General features: G+C 42.0%; 3 protein-coding genes across 4 annotated transcripts in view; 2 read left to right on the top strand and 1 right to left on the bottom strand.

Annotated features, from left to right (window-relative positions):
* Nucleotides 1-15,919, bottom strand: part of gstcd (glutathione S-transferase, C-terminal domain containing) — a 55,811-nt gene extending 39,892 nt beyond the window's left edge. Inside the window, exons 1-5 of one of the 2 annotated variants that reach the window (XM_063882954.1) lie at nt 15,746-15,919; nt 12,164-12,591; nt 10,905-11,339; nt 8,900-9,163; nt 5,187-5,280 (exon numbers count right to left, since the gene is read on the bottom strand). In XM_063882954.1, coding sequence (XP_063739024.1) covers nt 5,187-5,280; nt 8,900-9,163; nt 10,905-11,339; nt 12,164-12,580 — 1,210 coding nt within the window. In that variant the 5' untranslated portion in view covers nt 12,581-12,591; nt 15,746-15,919. The remainder of the gene's footprint in view (nt 1-5,186; nt 5,281-8,899; nt 9,164-10,904; nt 11,340-12,163; nt 12,592-15,745) is intronic. The other variant, XM_063882953.1, reaches the window with a different exon arrangement.
* Nucleotides 1,214-2,733, top strand: LOC134864392 (serine/threonine-protein kinase greatwall-like). The gene is made up of 3 exons (XM_063883326.1): nt 1,214-1,223; nt 1,698-2,293; nt 2,326-2,733. Exons 1-3 carry the CDS (start codon nt 1,214-1,216, stop codon nt 2,731-2,733), a joined length of 1,014 nt encoding a protein of 337 aa, XP_063739396.1.
* A 296-nt stretch (nt 15,920-16,215) lies between the features above and the next one.
* Nucleotides 16,216-19,674, top strand: ints12 (integrator complex subunit 12). The gene is made up of 7 exons (XM_063883057.1): nt 16,216-16,353; nt 17,123-17,287; nt 17,406-17,564; nt 17,708-17,886; nt 18,012-18,171; nt 18,305-18,448; nt 18,858-19,674. The coding sequence occupies exons 4-7, from the start codon at nt 17,855-17,857 to the stop codon at nt 19,410-19,412; spliced, it is 891 nt and encodes a 296-aa protein (XP_063739127.1). The 5' UTR covers nt 16,216-16,353; nt 17,123-17,287; nt 17,406-17,564; nt 17,708-17,854; the 3' UTR covers nt 19,413-19,674.
* The last annotated feature ends 6 nt before the right edge of the window (nt 19,675-19,680 follow it).

The raw sequence follows: 19,680 nt of genomic DNA, 5'->3' as shown, positions 1-19,680 counted from the left end.
CCTCCAGGCCATCCTCCGGAGCTGTCTCGCCGCCTTCCAGGCCATCCTCCGGAGCTGTCTCGTCCCGAATCCCGCCTCCGGACCCCCTCCACCCACCCTTTTGGCCTTGGTCATGTGTTTTTCATGTCCTGTGTTCTCCTTGATTCGTGATTTCATCAACAGCTTTTGAATAAAGCTCGCTTTTTGTTTTTGACCCTTACCTGCTTCCACTTGATTTACTGCACTTGGGTCCAGTTTCCCCAACCCTGACACTATCTAGCCATCTCCAGAGGGTGATGCCAGGCCTGATCAATCCCGGTCAGACAGGCTTTATCTCGGGACGACAGTCATTGTTTAATACCAGGAGGTTGTTAAACATTATTTATTCTCCCTCTACTAATTCCCCTGAAGTGGTTCTCTCTTTGGATGCGGAAAAGGCTTTCGACAGAGTAGAGTGGGGATATCAGTTTTATATACTTAACAAATTCGGTTTCAGCAAGGACTTTGTTTCATGGAATCAACTGCTATATACGTCTCCTGTAGCTTCAGTGAACGTCAACGGTGTTAGGTCGGATTTGTTCTCGCTCTCTCGCGGAAATAGACAGGGTTGCCCTCTAGCTCCGTCATTATTTGCGCTCTCCGTCAAGCCTCTAGCTACAGTGGGGAGAACAAGTATTTGATACACTGCCGATTTTGCAGGTTTTCCCACTTAGGCATGTACAAGCCTTCTCATCGTTTGCGAATTTAGCCAGCAGATCTGATCTTCCAAGTTCCCATTTGTTCCGATTTTTTCAGATCAGGCACTTTGTGGAAAAGAAATACCCACAATTTCCGGGCAGACCCCCTGATTCGATGATTGATTCTTCCCTATCACTAGAGACCGATTCAAGGAGGCTCACCTCCATTATATATGATAACATTTTTAAGATCAATCCTACTTGCTTACATTCCCTTAGAGTTGTATGGGACCAGGACCTCGGGCTTAACATGTCAGATGATCAGTGGGGACATATATTAAACCTGGTACACACCTCTTCTATATGTGCAAGGCATAGTTTATTGCAGTGCAAGATTTTGCAGAGTACATTTTACTAATGCAAAACTGGCTAGGATGTATCCTGACAGGTCTGACGCATGTAACAGATGTAAACAATCTCCGGCTGACTACATGCACATGTTTTGGTTGTGCCCTAAACTATCAGAGTTCTGGTCTGCAATATTTGGTTCACTCGGGATGGTCTTAGGTGAGACAGTGGACCCTAGCCCCCTCACTGCCTTGTTCGGAATTCCTTCATCACCCAATGCACCCATTACCACACAACGAGTTATGGCATTCACCACTCTGCTTGCTAGGAGGCTTATTCTCCTTAAATGGATACATCCCTCTCCTCCCACCCATAATAGATGGATACAAGAAATCTTGTATTGCTTTAGGCTTGAAAGGATTAGGTTCTCCTTTAGAGGCTCCCTGACGACGGTCCATAAAACCTGGCAGTGTTTTTTGGACCACATTGACACCCCTACTGTTAATTAAGAACCTTCCTTTATTTGTTTTTGCTGTTATTTCCTTGTGTGTCCCCCCTCCTTTGTATGTATGTGTGAATGAGATTGCGGGGTAATGGGGTTTTTGGTTGTTTTAATATTGTATTAGAAAATCACAGTATTTGACATGTAATGTTTTGAAAATGTCTGTTTGCTATCTGTGCAAAAACTAATAGAAAGATTTGTCAACAACAAAAAAAACATGACGGGCCAGATGAAGGCAGAGAGAGCAGCATTTGCTTTGAGAAAAAGCCCCTTCGTGGTGCTGCTGTTTTACTCCCTTCAGACGGCCACCAAGATCTATCTGGTCATGGAATATCTCATTGGTGGAGATGTCAAATCTCTGCTACACCATTATGGGTATTTCGACCAGGATATGTCTGTCCAATACATTTCAGAGGTTGCACTGGCTCTGGACTACCTCCAACGTCATGGTATAATCCACAGGGACCTAAAGCCAGACAACATGCTTATCTGTAACAAAGGTCACGTTAAGCTGGCGAACTTCGGCCTTAATAAAGTCAAGCTTGACGGAGAACTGTGTATCTCGGACATCCTCACTACTCCTTCCTTGGCTACACCAAAACGAGATTACTTCCGCACCCCGGGTCAAATGCTCTCCTTAGTCAGCTCTCTTGGATTTAATTCACCTGCAGCAGACGGAGAGCCCCCCTGCAGCGCGTCTGCATCGTCGGGTCCCTTGTCATGCGGCAGAGTAAGACAGAAGAAGGTCTCTGTTGCTTCTCCCTTGCTGAAGAAAAAAAGAGCAGCCGTGTTCACCGGCTCGATACTCTTTGAAAACAGACTCCTCAGTCCATGGCGACCTCCTACACGCCCCTTAGGACTCCAAAGAGCATCAAGAGGGGGGCACCACCTGTTGAGGGTGTACCCATTTTAGAAACTCCTGACTATTTGGCACCAGAGCTTCTCTTGGGAAAACCACATGACTGCATGGTGGATTGGTGGGCGCTTGGCGTGTGTCTTTTCGAGTTCCTCACAGGTGTGCCACCTTTCAACGATGACACTCCCCCTGTGGTCTTCCAGAATATCCTCAACAGAGATATTCCCTGGCCTGAGGAAGAGGAGGAACTGTCTGCAAATGCAAGAAATGCCACAGAGATTCTCCTAACCATGGACATGACAGAAAGAGCCGGAACTCAAAGCACACCCGCTGCTGGAGGGCCTGCCTTTCATACCTCAGCCAGAGGATGAAACCAACACCTCGTACTTTGTGGTTTCCAGAGGTTTCCAGCACTCCACCCTCCCTCTGTGAAATCCCAGCTGGTCTCTAAGGATGTATTTGTGATGATATATTACCAACGGTCTCGCCTTCTCAACTTGCCTACTGAAAGTCGTCTTCACGCTTTGTTGTAAATGTGATTTCATCTATTGTCTTTTTAATATCCTCATTAATATTAAACAATGGTTTCCTTCAAAAAATTATTATATAATAATTATTTCTTATTTATTCCAACTCGTGCAGCCCTAGAACCAGGGTTACTCAAGTAAAAGCAGCAATACTACAGTGTAAAATACTTAAAGTACCAAAAGTAAAAGTGCTCATTATGCACAATGGCCCATTTCAAAATCATATCAACTAAAAATGTATGGGTTATAATTATTAAAGCGTCAATGTGTTCATCAGTGAAGGTTGCAGTTGGTAAAGGAGGGGTTTATTTGAATGACTTTATATACTAATCGGTAGTTGCCTATAATTATACATTTCCATGTATTAGTACAAATTAATTAGCAAAATAGCTAGTTATTAAAGCTATAAAATAAATTAAAAGGAGTAAAAAAGTACAATATTTCAACAAAAACATCAACTTAATGTAACTGGTGTACTGATGTATCAGGTATATATTTCACCAATAATCCTTTTCTGTTCATGTTTTGTTGTTTTCACCTGTTTTTGTATTAATTTCTCTTGGAGGAGCTTTTATTTTGAAATTACGTGACCTCACTTCCTAGTGAGTTCGCGCCATTCCTGTCAGTCAGCGTTGCGCGAGACACTTGCGAGTCGCAGTTTTTTTGTTCTAACAGTTCACAAATCATGTCCTTTACTTTCATGTTATATATTAGAGTGTGTATGTAATTATTTATTTAGTACAGCACTTTTGTGCAACAGACTAGGCTACCATTCACAAGCTATGCTAAGAGCATGGTACGGTTTCTCATGCAGTCTGCGGTTGTCTGCTTTTCCCCTTTAAAGATGTGCATGAGATCAACCTGGCTTGTGAATTTACTTGCTGTACTGATATTTGATGTTTCACACAGGTGTGTGAGCTACTCCATTATGTTTGTTTATGTACATTTGTGTATGGATGATTTCAGGGGTTTTTTGGGTTATACAGCATGAACGCTAATGTATGTTCCTGTTCATTTATATATAAAATACAAAACTATTGCAGCTGTGAGAGGATAAATCTCAAATCAATGTTTTATTTGTAACTATCAGAGATATATTTTGTTTTGGTTATTCAACTGATTGTTGTGACAATTGTATTCTCATTTTAAGATGATTTCATTTGTATTTGATTTTTTATGGTATTTTATGTTGTTCTATAAACAGAATTGTAATGACATCGAGTCAGGGTTGCGCTCCCAGAGGAGAGATGTGCATGAGATCAACCTGGCTTGTGAAGTTGCTTGCTGTACTGATATTTGATGTTTCACACAGAGAATAAATTCCCCCGGCTGGCAAAGTGAGCAGTTGTCCACGTCTCCTTCTACCATTCAAACACAACGCAGAGTTCGGCAGCAGAGTCAGGCCAGACCGGCTACATTAGAATTAAAAGAAAAGGACTCGGGTAAAGCCTCTCAAATCTGTACTGGAGTAAATGTACTAAGTTACATTAAACCACTGGAATGAGCCCCTTTATTTTCTATAAAAACAATAAAACATATATATTACTGCAGCTTTAACACATGCATTCAAACCACTTAGCAGCAGTTGAAATAGACATCTCAATACAAAAGAAAAAACATGCAGGAAAGAGATAAAGAGTAATCTAAATGTCTCCCCTCTGCTCCACCAGTGACACCTGGGGCAGCCTTCATTGGCTAATAGATAGAGCGCTCACTGCAATCAGTAACCACTAACTCTTATGCACAAGTTCCTCCAGGCGTTTGTGCATTCAGTGTGTGCATGTTTTTGTGTGCTGAGGCTGTTTCGGTCACAGACCTATTTCACACTTTGCACCCCGTGACATAAGGAGGATAACACTGAGATAAGCACTTTAAAATTCATTAGGGGGCCTCGTGGGGGGAAAACATCCAGCTGAGGCTCAACAGTAAGCTCTGAATCACTGGCTCATATTTTTCTTTTGTGAGGTGCCACTAAAAACACCAGGCCACAGTAGTAAGGGAAGGATTTATGCAAATATTTATGCACATTCCTCGCTGTTACAGTATCATCATTTGTTTTGACTTTCACTGAGTAATAAGGAGAATGCAAGAAGGAGTAGGTGTAATGTAGAGGCACACAGATTAAGAGATGGAGGAGGGAAAAATGATGAGAGGAGGAGGTTTTAATGCAGATGGAAAGGTTTAGGAACAAGAAAAAGGAAAGTAATTGAGCACAGAAAAGAATGTGAGGGCAGAAAGGCAAAAAGAAAAATGGAGAAAGCTAAACGGAGAGCCACGGGACAGGGATTTGACTTTACCTTCAGTGGGGTTGATAGCTCTTGGTAAGCTGTCCCAAGGAAGGGTCCAGGCAGGGCAAGGATGGGGAGCGAAGATGGCCTCAATGCCATTTTCCTAGGGAAGGAACACACACACAAACCTGTTACCATGGAAACCTCTCTTCAGCCTTGGGGTTATTCGGTCCAAATGGTTGTAATGAAGTGATTTAAAGAAATCGTTCTTGAACAAGCCTTTTGTCACCTTGCTCATTCTGATAGGGAGCTATAGCAGAGCCACTGCTATTACTCTCTCTCAAGGGACAACAGCACTTCAGTACAATAACTCCCGCACATCCAACACGCATAAGACATCACTGAAAAAATGGAGGTATCAAAGACTGCACAAGTATAGCACTTATTCATAAGCATATGAATAGGCAAAGTCTATGAAACGCAGGAAACAGGTAAGAGTCTTAATGTCGCAAACTAATTAACACAAACTTGAGCAAGACACCGGACTCCTCCAATCCCCCCCTCCCCATTGCTCCCCGGGCGCTGCACAATAGCTGCCCACTGCTCCTAGTACTAGGATGGGTTAAATGCAGAGGACCAATTTCACTGTGTGTGCTCTGCTGTGTGCATGTATTTCACTAATAAAGAGGGTTCCATCCTCCGATTCTCTACAAACACATCTTTTCCATCAGATATGTGTTGGCCTTTGGTGGGTTTCATAATTAAATCTGATAATAAAGCCACTAAAACAAATGACATCACTTTAGGGTTAAGGGGTGTTGATTTTATTACATTTTTCACATCATCACTAACTTTATTATATTTAGTATAACAAAAAAATAAAAAGGTTTATGTTTTTGTACAGTTTGTATGTGATTTGCTAAGGGGCGGGACATCTTTCAGCGGTTGACCAATCACAACCGAGCCGGCCAGCTAACCAATCAGAGCAGACTGGGCTCTGGTTTTAGACAGAGGGTGAAAAGAGGTGCTGCAGCACAGGCAGTGTGAGAAAAATAAAGAGCTTTTTGAACGTCATGTCACCATAGAGGAACAAAATACAACCATGTAACTGAAAATGAGCAGAATAGGGCCTCTTTAAAGCTGGTAGAGTTAGTATGAAATGGCGAGCACTGGCCAAATGCCCCACTGAGGACTAAAAGCAGTGAGTATTGTGCCACACAGCTGGTTAGTTTCAGCACAAGTTTCCAAAGGGACAGACTTTCAGTAATCCCAGTTTCTGGGACACCGGCTTTAGTCTGAGCCCCTCTCTACAAACACTCTGCCTCTTCTCTCCCTCCCGTGTTTGTTTCTACGATCCATGTGAATGATGTGCTTCAGTTTAGCTTCTTGTCTGTTTGTGTAGCCTGCCATCTTTCCATGCTGCATGACAGAGGGGGGGGTTCTGTGGCTCAGGCTCTAGCTGCTCCTGGACCCATCATTTTCATATACATTCATGTATCATTTTTGGAATTTGGATTGTCTATATACTGAATTATTTATGTTGGTTTATGCTGTACACTTCACATTTATGGCACGTTTACCATCAGGCTCCACAATCAAGGCTTTACCTTAAAAACGTAACAACGTGCACCTGTACCTACTGAGGACTTGCACTAGCATACAGACATTGATATATATTTCAATACGTATGAATGCAAACAGTTTCATCTCATTTGATTGTTAATATTTTATTATATACTGACTTACATTCTTTATTTATCCTTGTATGAACTCTTCCCTGTCCTATCCTGTGTTTCAATCACAATCATATTCCTGTCGCTGCTTTAACACCTGAATTTTACTACGGGGATCAATAAAGGTTAATCTTATCTTTTGTCTTATGTGTGAACGGGATCCCTCCCAAGCTACTTTTCCCTGAGGTTCCTTCCATTGTTCTTTCCCTGTTAAAATGTTTTTTCGGGGTTTATCCGAAAATGAGATTGAAGAAGACAGGGGGAGTCGTAAAGTGAACAGATCGTAAAGCCGCCTGGAGCACATTTGTGATATTGGGCTATATAAATTGACTTGACTTGCCAACAGAAAATCCCAGATGTCCCTGAATTTGGACTCAAGTGATCCTGTTAATGCACTATCCCTTTTCCTTTGGACCCCCCTCATATTTTACTGCTTTCCCAGATTGAATTTTTGTCTAACGTTACAAACAGCATTTAAAGACCCATAAATCAATGTGTCAGTGACAGCAGCCTTCGGGGCTTGGATTTTGGTAGCAGGGTTACTCTTTTGTTTACATTCGAATCACAGGTTGTGTGTACACAGCTCATTGAACAGGCCGTTTGACTGGCATGCATCGGCGTGTGTTAACTGAAGTGAAAAAAGAGGGAGAGTTTACGAGCCATTTATATTGCGGATCGAGAGGCCGGATGAGCCTGGTGCCTCTGGTTAGCAGCAGTGAAGGATCGCGTGTCACGGTGTGAGACGGCAGACCTCTCTGTCTGCATGTACTTGCCCCGGGACGCACACAGTCAAATATGACATATGCGAACACACACACACACAGAGGCACCTTGGCCAATACAACACAACAGCTGCAGTGCAGACATGATGGTGGCGACACGCAGCCATCCTTGTAATCCCTCTAGGCTGAGAAAGAATGATGGCCATTGTGTGTGTGTCTGTATTTGTGTGTGTACATTCCTTCCAGTTTTAATGTATGATTTCAACCTGCCATGCAAACTGTCATTTGTGCACATCTGTGCCTAACTGAATGTAATCCGGTAGCATAGCACATCCCATCCTGACCACCCAGCTCACTCAAACTTAAATTCTCCTCGTCATCTCTTCCCGCCACTTAAAAGTCATGTTGTTGCAGACATTTTGCCAGCAGGAAATCACAGAAATATCTCTGCTGAGAGAGCAGTGTGACAAAGCCAAGAGAACAGTTTGAAGGCTTAGCAGTGAGAGGTTAGTCAGGGCTGAGGAGACTTTCTCCTTTTAAAAACAGCTGGGCCCGCTTATCTCCTTCTGGAAAAAATAGCAGAAAGAAATGTTGCAGGCGCAGTATTCACTGTGCTAAGAACGCTATCAATTTGTGGGACTCTGTGTGTGTCTTACCAATGCTACCTGAGGGAACTGCTTTTTAGTAGTTTGGACATTTAATGCTACAACTGAGTGCCATTTTGCCTCTTTACATTAAGATTTTAGGCCATTACAATAAACGAGTCTGGCTATAAAACTTTGTTTAGTTTTGGACTGGATTCATTGGTTTTATTGCACCTGAAATGAGGATGGACTAAAAGTGCATCGTCTGCACTACTGCAAGCCGCAACATGATCCACTGATAATACTGAAGCTGCATTTTATAATGGCAGCACAATACTGTTGATGTTAACATATCCTATTATTCTTTTAAGACAGGTTGCTTTTGTTGTCTTTACTGATTAAAAGATTAAAAACAAACCCTGTGAGAAGAAAATGAAGGTTTACAGACAAGCAGCCACACTTAAAGTGTTAATTTTGAGACTAGAAGCACTTAAGCACTGACAGAATGAGGAAGAAATTGACAATTGAGAAGGAATGCCAAAAGCAGAAACACTAACTAAGAGCTACTCTCTTGAAGGCACGATCAGCAGAAAAGGGTTTCATGAAATTACAGGGATAATGGTTAACAACCAGGTGGTGAAGAGGAACACATCTCCTCAAACAAACAGAAGTGTGTGAGCCAATGACCACAGGGAGGCAGGTAAAACACGATGAGGAATACGTAAGGAAGTATAATTATTTACTTTGAGTTTAGTCATGGTGGGTCTCGGGCCACCGACAAAGGTGAGGTTGGTCTCCTGACCTTCTTCCTGCTCCAATAGGCTCGGTTGGTTGCTCTCTGCTGGAGGCCCTGGGAGGCTAGACGTGGGAACCTCGGGGGTGGAAAAAGATATCCCACAGGCCTTTGCTGCGCGGATGACCCCAGGTACCTCCTGAACGCGGCTGTACCATCGCAGGAGGTGGGGGATCTGATGTAGGACGCCCGCAGCGTGGACTTGGAGAGAACACTATCAAAGACAATAAAGGAAAGAAAAAAACAAGGAGATATTGATTAAGTGACTCGTCTGACATGTCATCTGCAGTGGAGCGTTATGTCAGGTTCCACCAGAATTCACTCATCACAGATGGGGGACGGAAGGACACGAGGGGCCGGCAGTCAAAACACTTAAAGCATCGTTGGCAGGTGGGGAGGGTAAAAACAAACAGAGCCTTGATCAGAGGTGCCTGTCACTGTGTGCGACTGTGTGTGGAAGACAGGAGAAAGAGAGAGGGACACAGAGGGAGAGGCTGCGGTATGACAAGTGGCTGCAGTGGAAAGCGTCCGTCGAGGCCGCGTGTTTCGTGGACAGTGATGGCCGTTGAGAGGAGACACGCTAGGCTGAGTGTGAAACTGGAAACCAGTCGAGCACAGCTGACTACTAAAAGCCTCATTGTGAGAACTTCAGTTCATTCCCACAGTCGAGGAACAGTTTGAGGCAGCTGAAGGGTGAAATGGAGGGTTGAGACCCACTCAAGTGCCTGACAGTGCAGCATTCCTGATCAATAACGATATACACTCCCTGGTTTCTGATGCAACTACTAATGACCACTACACCGGCCCTGTTTAAACCTGTACAGCTCTTCAACTTTGATTTACATTTTTTTTTACAGCAATTAGTCATATCTGCTTTTATACATTTCTAGAAAAATGTTGGAATATTTTTTAGTATTAGATATACTTTTTAAATCGGTATACTTTTTCCTTACAGCAGCATGTTAATAGACATTGTACGTGAATCCATTTCTTTTTTTAAAACGTACAGTGTTTATATATGTATAAATAATGTAAAAATACATATCTATAGAAATATAAAAATACACAATACAGATAAATGCAGAATCGTTTTGAAAACAGCTATAGTTTTTGTAATATTTCTATAGTTTAACATGTTATTTTATCTCACTGTACGTAATATGCATCCCTATACACTAAAGCAAGTTCCTTGTATGTGAAATCCTACTTGGTAATAATCCAAATTTGATTAAATTAGTGCCAACTTGTAAAATATGCAATATTTTTTGTGTGATGAATATACAGAATGAGTCTTGCAGGATTTTTATTTAATTTATGACTCTAAGGTCACCTACCAAAAAAAAAAGGCACCCAAAGCAAAGTCATGGAAATTCATTATCAACCTGCTGCATATAAATAGAAAGCCTCCCATGCACTGTTATCACTGTGTGCCAGGTGTCTCTCTGGACCACCTTTGAGAGCACAACCTGTGCCAAGTGTGAAGCAGCGAGTCTTCTTTTCTGAAGTTTCTGCCTGAATGGACCTGAAAGAATGTGGGTGCACTGCCTCACCCTGAGTGTAAAGTCATGCATAATTCTGCCAATCATCATAAGGCATTAATAAGACAGTAAATACACCCAAGGGTGGCATGAATGTCAACATATATATGGGGTGAGATGAGATTTCAGTCATGTGTGCGACTGGGTTTGAAAGATAACTCCTTGCGTGGCTACACTTCCTCGCCCACGGCACAATTATGGTACTTTGCTTACAGTAAATGTTATAAAGTTCACAGTGTGTCAGTGGAAGGAGTATACAAGAAATAGAGCTGCTCTATTTTTACTTACATTAAATGAGCATTTGATGAGTGGGTGTAAATAATGTGATACTTGAGGCAGCATAAGGAGCAAGGTTCTCAACCAAAAAGGGTTCACTGACAACACTCCAACATAAATCATAAACTCCAAGGCCCTTACCAGGTATTGATGGATGCATGGCAGCAGCACCATATCAGTCAGAGTGAAGTGCAGTCCTTCAGCAAACACATGCTGCAGCGGAGGCAGGTGTTTGGTCTTCACTTTCCTGATCTCACAGCTCTCTCTGGTGGTCGGAGTCGGAACTGGATCCACGGACAGTTTGGCCAAAGCTGCTCTGAGCTCGAGTTCGTCTCCGACCTGAAGGGACTGTCCCGGCTCAGACTCAGAGTTTGAGTTTTTTTCGTTCTTTTTCTTCTCTTGGAGTTTCTGCCGGCGTAGCTTGTCATCATTGTGCACTTTGACAGGCTCCGGTAGCCTTCGCTCCAGGTTGAGGATGGAGAGAGGCAGCTGCTCGTATTGATTTGAGGGATCTTTGAGGTGTTCTTCAACAGCAGAGGGGATGCCAATTTCACACAGTCTGGTCCACTTGCTCACCTTTAAAGGCAGGAAAGAAAATATTTGTTAAGGTCAAACACAGCTATTGTGATATGTTATATTGATCTCCATCAAAGTAGAAAGCTGCTGACACTGTCCTCATTGACATACTGAAACTGAAATAAATCCACTCGACCCATGTGATGTTCTGTGTGGTGTATTACGGTAGAATAAAAGTTCCTTTAGACTCAAAACTGCTATTATAATAGACTTTTGATTTTCATTATAAAGTATTCTCCATGTTGCATTGTGTTTTGGCCTGTGGACACATTTTTCCCTTTTTGCAGCTTAACTACTGTGCACTGACTAGAAGACTAGGATCAACTAGCAATACATGATACATGATAAGGTGCTGCTGTTCTTGGCAGATCTCCCTTCAAAATACAAATACAAAGAAATAGAGGCATCCTTAGTCTCATGATGAGAGCTAATTTCTTATGAATTTTTGAAATTTTATTTTTAGGGATTTATTAACACATATAATTAAGTTACTGGTATTTTGACTATCCTATCAAAAACCTTAGGCCTTCAGGTTCGATTGAAATCAACCAATGCATGACCAATCTGGAGTCAGCTGTAGTGTTGTCATGATATTGTTTCTGTACACCTGTAGATATTGAGTTATTAAGTTTAAAGGGGTAATGTCATGCATAAGCCAGTCTCACAATACAATAACCTGTTGCTTTAGATACAAAGCTAGTCATCTAAAGCAGCCTATTAAGTAGGTAAAGTTGTGCTGGAATCCCCACTATGACCCATGAGAAGTGTAAATAGACTTTTTAGACTTTGTATTTAGGTCATGTGTGTCCCTGCCTGCCACTCACCTCAGCACAGGCCTTCAGACAGGTCTTCTTGAATCCCAGCAGAGCCAACACATCATTTCTGGAAGGGTCAGCCTCCAGGGTCTTGCTGATGATATGCCGCAGCACCACCGCCAGCCCGGCCCTGCAGAGCATTCCGGATTCATCCAGAGCAGCAGGTAGACGACAGCCCCTCACTAACTGGGGCAGATCCTCACTCTGTATGTGAGACACATCCAAACCTTCTGGCAGCTGACTCTTCAGGGACTGGGAGCTTTCAGGTGATGTGAAGACCAGGAAGACTCTGAAGGACTTGCAATCGCAGTAGGACAGGAGAAACAGGGTGATAGAGGTGTGCAGAGGAAGACATGGCTCTTCATTTTGGCAACACACTTCTAGATAGAGGGCGGGAAGCTGTTGCTTTTCCTCTGTGTGCTTCATTGTGAATAAAACTGTAGAGTAAAAACAGAAGGAAACAAGAAGTATGGGTTAATGGCTTTGCACATGTGTTTTTAAAGCTACGGCTAGTGATTTTACATACTGAGTTAGGGTTGTCCCGATCCGATATTTGGATCGGATCGGCCGCCGATATTTGCAAAAAAAATGCGTATCGGCCGGCATGGAAAAATGCCGATCCACAGACTCCCGATCCAGTTTTTTTTTTTAAAAAAGTCCGGTCCGTGTTTTCCAGCGCACCGATTTAAATAATCCATTCCACTTTTTTCTGTGTTGTTCCCTAATATCCGCTCCGCATTTTCCAGCACACCAACACACGAGCGCATCTCCTAACCCACAGGTGCATAGACATAATAATAATATTATAGACATAATAATAATATTATGTCTATGCACAGGTGTCCTAACCATTAAGACGGCCATTTGAAGTTACCGGTAAAGATGTCGGCTGTGTGGGATTACTTTACCCTAAAAGACGAAAAAGATGAAGAGGTGGAGTGCAAAACTTGCCACAATAAAGTCAAGCGTGGTGGTAGAGTTGTAAGGCATTTTAATACAACTAATCTTATTAAGCATTTGGCGAAATACCACCATAAACAGCATGAGGAGTTTTTAAAGAAAACAGAAGAAAAGAAAAAGAAAGGTCCAACACAACTTACTCTTGCACAAACGTTTGCAAAGCGTGACATACTGCCACTGAACAGTGCTAAAGCCCAGGGAATAACACGAGTCATTGCCGAGGAAATCATTCTGGATGACGAGCCATTATCTCTCGTGAGTAAAGTGGGATTTAGACGCACCATCCAGCACCTGGAACCACGGTACAACATGCCCAGCCGTCATTACATCCTTGAAAAAACGATCCCCCTGATTCACAAAGATGTTACAGATTACATTACCAAACAGATAGAGAGTGCAAATTATTGAGTTTCACAACTGATATATGGAGCTGTGATCACCGTCCTTTGTCTTTATTAAGTTTAACTGCACATTGGATTGGGCCGGATTTCACCCCAAAGAGAGCTGTTTTACATGCGCGCGAGTTTAGAGGCTCACACACAGCGAATGCCATCACAGACGCAATGGAACATATGCTACGTGCTTGGAAGATTGACAAAAAGAAGGTCCATGTAATTCAAAGAGATAACGCGGCCAATATGAAAAAGGCAACGTCTTTGTAAAAAAGAATCTCCCCATCATGCTCGGACTGCAGCCAGGGCATACAGTTGAAGGGAGTGTGTAGATTGAGATGGAGCAGCAAAGTGTGGAGGAGATTGGGGAGTAGAAGTCATTTTTGTTTTTAAATAGTTCACAATATTATTTGCACTGATTGTTTTTAAAGCCTTGGTTTACACTTGTTCAAGAGCAGAGTACTGATGCTGAGTTACTAGACTATTTTCTACTCAGGTTGTTTGTGTGATTTGCTTTCTTAATACAGTTTACAGTATTATTTGTAATGTAAATGGAGACTGCTAATGAGCCTCTTTTATGTCCCTTTTCTCTCTCTGTCTCCACACTAATTCACTGATTTGGCTAATTGGTGCCCACACTCTTTCAGACCCAAACCTGTCATTACAGTGTCACTACATCACACATTTTATGTACAGGGACAGCAAATGTGTGTGTCTGTGCTCTGTCCCTTTGGTGTATGCTTGTATTTGTATGTGCTGTCCCTTTTGTGAGTTCAGCCTGTGTACCTCTCTGAGATCATTTATCTCGTCACATAAGTACAGGCACCCAACGTACATGTCTTTCACTGTATTTGTGAACGTGCATTTGCACTTTACACTGGAAGTGCACGTCTGTGTGACTGTTTGTGTTTGAGTTTGTGTTTGAGTGTTGCAGGGTGCGGGTGTTTGTATACTGTACTCTAAGAGTGTGAGTGAACTGTGTACAGTTTACAGTATTATTTGCACTTTTTACTGTTAATTGATGCCATTTCTGTTTGTTATTTATAATTTTGTCAATGTTGTGTTTATCCCTGAATAAACAGGAAAACTCTTTTCAACATGAGTCTGACAACTAAGTTAGTAGGCTAAATAACTTTAAACTTTAATACATGCTTGGATAGGCCGGTATCGGTATCGGCCGGTATCGGTATCGGATCGGAAATGCAAATACAATATCGGTATCGGATCGGAAGTGCAAAAACCTGGATCGGGACATCCCTATACTGAGTTGAGGCTTCTGAGCTTGGGACAAAAATCCAGGAGGTTATCTATTAAGCACTTATCAAGCCTTGAACAATTTTACCCAAATTATGCCATTTATAAACTCTAAAACCTTGCCGCCAGTCGATACCACAGGAATGGTTTCCTTCAGTGGTTCAAAAAGGTTAGTACATCACATTAATTTAGCTGACACTTTAATCCAAAGAAACATACAATAAGTTCAATAAACCATGAAGAAACAAACCTAAAACAGCAAGAACTCTGCAAGTACATAAGCTTTTAATAAGACAGACCATTGCAAGTGCTACTGATGGGTGTCAAAAAGGCCTAACCCTTTCTGAATGCTACATACAGAAAGGCAGGGCAAGTTTATTTATATAGCACCTTTAAACGCAAGGCAATACACAGTGCTTTACAAAAATCAAGTGAGGAGCTTTTTATTTGATTAAATCTTACACATTTATGATATCAATGGGATGAGCATTTTTTAGCTAGGATAGCAAATACTTTTCCTGGTTGACAACACTAATAGTGACCCTCCTTAGTTATAATTTGTATGATTTCTGTAACCAAACCCCCTCCTGATTTGTGTCGGATCTTTGGTTAGTGTGTAATTGCTGGAATGAGTGGAGAGGAGGAGATAGCAGTTTTTACAAGCCATCTCCGGGGCATGGACTGTCTGCTACTATATACAATTATTTGATTTTATTTATACATGTATGCATTACTCTCGAGTCAATTCATGGTTGTAATATAGTAGAACTCCGCTATTCAAAGATCACATTGTATAGAGGTCTACTTTTTTTATATTTTGACCAACAGGCGTTTTGTGTGCACATGCAGCCTCGAGGAGTTCATTCTTCTTCAAAGTTAATGAAGCCTCCTCTGACAATTAGTAATTATGGCAGCAAGAACATGTTAGCTGAAATTGCATTTCTGATACGGCATAACACATGTATTTGAGAGATAGACTACTTACTTCAGATTCTGCAACGTGAATGTACACCGGGTATCAAAATAAAGTCACGTTGTTATTTTGCTTCCTGTGGTGTGCTTCTTCTACCCGTAAACTAAAGCTATGAAAGCGTCACAGCGCCACCACATGGCTGCTGTCGGAACTTTTGAATCAATACTAATGAACGTATACATACAATCAAAACGCTATATTAATTAGTTTGATATATGCCTGCTATAGTTTTACACACAGCACGTATAGCTTAATATTATTTAAGGAGTTCCATGTAAGGTTGTAGATTACGGACATATTTATCAGTTGCGCACGTCCCGGCTTCTTACCGATATACACCAATGAAAGCATTATATTACATTAGTTTTAAAAATATTCCTGCTTCATGTATTGTTCTCTTCATACATGCATAATTACATATAGCACGTACAGCGTACATTTATATACATTGTGTTCCCAAGTAAGGTTCCGCCACTGTAGAATCCGGACATATTAGACGGTTGCGCCCGTCCCGGCTGGCTCTCATGAAGGAAGTGTAGCCCAACCGTTAAAGTCAGTTGCTCATCCAAAAATAAAATACCGGGTATAAGGAACAGGTTTTTACCAGATCAGACCGTGAGGTAATGTAATTTAATTTCCATTAAAACGTGCGAATTAGGTTTTATAAGATCTGACGGGAAAGGTAACTTTAGCCACTGAGCCGCTGTGTGTTCACCTAACTTTACTACATTTCAATGTGTGTTTGTCTTTCATTCGGGGCAATAAATGCATGTGATTTCAAAATGTTGGGCTCTGTTAGATCTGACAACCCATCGGCAACAGTTCTGGTCAAACCTGTCTTTCCATCTCTTCAGGGCTTTTTCTGTGGCCTTTTTCTGTCTCTTTCTACCCTCATCCCTTCATTTTGTTCAATCAAAATGTGTGATTAGGTTCATCAGTGTACATTTCTGAAATACAAAAAACAATGGTAACATGATAGACACTTACTAGGTTGGATGAGACTGCACTGAAGAAAAACAGAGACATTTACTAACAAATATTGTATGTGAAGGGAATAATGAACCTGTTTCGTATTAGGAAGCTGTAGATGCTAGACGCCTTTTGTTTACATTGTGGTGCTGTGTTGTAAAGACTGTAGTGAATATCTCTTTAAAATCAATGTTGTTCTTTAAATATGTTTTTTACTGTTTTAATCCCAAAGCTCTCGGTCAGCTGAAGTGTCAGTCCAAGCTTACACTGCAATACTTTAATGGCAGCTACAGCTTTTGTTCTGTCTTTTTATATTTCAGAAATCTGTCATTTCTGTTACCTTCCTTATGCACGTCAGCAAAGGTGTGGATACATTTGTTGCTTAACCCTAATCAACCAATGTTATTTTATATTTCGCAGTTCTAACTATGGCCTGGTCCGGTCAGTCTGGAGCTGGATCCCATTTTCCTAAAGGGACTGAGCTACCTACACTCCAAGAGTAAAGACTCGGTTGAGAAACTCAAAGCTTTACTGGATGAATCCCTTTCAAGAGGAAGTGACTCATCTTACCGTTCATTACAAAAAGTGAGGATTTCATTTTGTGTTTATCATGTCCTGTTGATGTTGTTAATTTCTTTTCTAATTAATTTGGCATATATTTTATAAAACTGAATGCCAACCATTTCCCATTGTGTGTCCTCAGGATATAGAAGTGTCCAAGGGGACTGTGTCCAAACTGAGCTTAAGTAAACAGGACTCTAAGTCCTCCTCCAGTTCTTCATCCTCCAGCAGCAGCAGTAGCAGTAGCAAATCCAGCTCCGAAAAGAGCAAGAAGGAGGCAGAGAAGAGACCTGCTGAGAAGGTATGGAATAAATAAAGACAAACGGGCCCAATTCTGCATAGGACAGTATAATAATAATAAATGAGAAGGCTACAATGCCACAATGTTTTCATTACCAATGGCACTGATGCCGATTTGCCTCTTTTTGTCTTACTGACAAACAGGTTAGGGTTGACGTGGAAGTGGACCCTCCTAAAAAGCCTCGTTTGGAGAAACAGGAGAATCGCTCGTCTCCAATTACCGTTCAAACCAGCAAAGACCTTCTGCCAAACATAAACGACTACGATGAGACCAATGCTGATGACTTTGCCATGGAGATGGGTCTGGCTTGTGTGGTTTGCAGGTACATCTTAATTATTAGCAAATAAAACTCATTTCAGTGTTATTATTGAGCATGGAAAGTTAAACCTGGGTGACATTCTGTTCAATCCACGTTCACAAGTCGATTTTCTGTTTTAAACACTAAAGGCAAATGACAGTGTCCATGGGGAACCAGTTGGTGGAGTGCCAGGAGTGCCATAACCTGTACCACCAGGACTGTCACAAGCCCCAAGTGACCGACAAAGAAGTGAATGATCCACGGCTCGTGTGGTATTGTGCCCGCTGCACCAGGCAAATGAAGCGTATGGTGAGGAACATAAATAATACTTTGTTGTCTACGTCATATCTACTCATTGATTATGTGACTAATCAGTGCACAATAATGAGTCTGAATAGGATTCTTTTCCATTTAAAACAAGCTGTATTTGTTTGTCCACTAGGCCTCTAAACCTCCTCAGAAGCCATCCCCTGCATCTGCATCATCAGCGCCCGTTGTAAAAGACACACTGGTGAAAAAGACGGAGCTTAAAGCCAAGCCGGACACAGCCAGCACCTTCCAGGCCTTCAAAAGAACCGAAGTAAAGGTATGTGTTAAGGAATTATCACTCATTGCAGCTTTTTTTGATCCACTTCTATGTGTGTATCAGGCTCCTTTTTCACGCTGGCTGTAGGACATATTTCTTGGTAATCTAGTAGAAGAAGAGATAACCAAGCTCCAACATTACATCTATTAAGTTTGTGTATCCGTCTAGCCTCAAATTGGTAAATGACCTATAGTATATCATAATAAAATCTGTCTGATATTACAGATATTCCCAAATGCCTAAAGGCTTTATTAAGTGCTTTAATATTTGACTATATCATATTTTAGTGTATGACTTCAGTCATTTTGGTGTCATACATAACTTTCAATATTATTACTGAAATACAACAATGAATATTAGGCTCTGTAAATTTGTGTTGCACTGTGATAAATGTGGTGTATCGTTTCAGGCGTCCACAACATCAGCCAACCCTGCCAACAGCAGCTCCTCCACCGCAGGCAGCGGTCTTACAGGCTGGGCTGCATTTGGGGCCAAGACAGGCCCATCTCTTCCTGCCAGCTCCAAACTAGGTTCCTCTGGTCCAAGTGGGAGCCACAAGACCCTGACCACTCCCTCCAGCCAGAAACCTGTCGGGCTGTCTGGACTAGCAGGAGCCAAATCGGGGCTCGGGAGTGCAAAGACACCCGGTAGCGGAAACGGAAACGGCTCTAGCGCATCACCTCTAAAACCTCCTCCGCCCCTGACTCTGGGTAAGCAGCCACTGAACCGCTCATCCAGCGGTGAAGGCCAAGCCAAAGGGTCCCCTGCGTCGGGGTCCAGCTCCCCTGGCAGCAGTGGAGCTGGGAACGGAGGAAATAACGGAGGAGGTAACGGGAACAATGGGAACGGGTCGAAGGCGGCACCAGGGGACAAAGCACCGACGTCCCAAGAGTCCCAGCTTAACGCCATGAAACGGTTACAACTGGTGAAGAAGAAAGCAGCGCAGAAGAAGCTGAAGAAATGAACAGAGAGAAACAAAGATGTAGAAGGTGGTAGGTAAGTGTGAGGGAGTAGATCATAAATGTTTGAATAATGTGGATAAGTGCCGGATTATTCTGTTTGTATTAAAATATCATTTGTACATTAGTAAAACCCTCCAGTCGAATACTTGAACTTACTTTGCGTTAATGCTTCTGGACTGTGTATTTTTTTCTGTCATAAGTCTAACCGTTGAAAAGTGTCACTTTTTATCATTAAACGTCAATAAATCTCTTCTTATAAACTGACAGCCG

This window comes from Eleginops maclovinus, chromosome 5 (assembly GCF_036324505.1).
Source record: "Eleginops maclovinus isolate JMC-PN-2008 ecotype Puerto Natales chromosome 5, JC_Emac_rtc_rv5, whole genome shotgun sequence".
Taxonomy (NCBI): Eukaryota; Metazoa; Chordata; class Actinopteri; order Perciformes; family Eleginopidae; genus Eleginops; species Eleginops maclovinus.
The sequence above is the reverse complement of the archived record's forward strand: the minus strand, read 5'-3'. Positions and strand labels throughout refer to the sequence as shown.

Bases quoted from the DNA above. Each gene is read 5' to 3' on its own strand.
- ints12 (XM_063883057.1), top strand. From the start codon at position 17,855: ATGGAGATGGGTCTGGCTTGTGTGGTTTGCAG. The intron at 17,887-18,011 runs GTACATCTTAAT...TAAACACTAAAG, and splicing joins CTGGCTTGTGTGGTTTGCAG to GCAAATGACAGTGTCCATGG. The intron at 18,172-18,304 runs GTGAGGAACATA...TTTGTCCACTAG, and splicing joins CCAGGCAAATGAAGCGTATG to GCCTCTAAACCTCCTCAGAA.
- LOC134864392 (XM_063883326.1), top strand. The intron at 2,294-2,325 runs GTGTTCACCGGC...CTTTGAAAACAG, and splicing joins TGAAGAAAAAAAGAGCAGCC to ACTCCTCAGTCCATGGCGAC.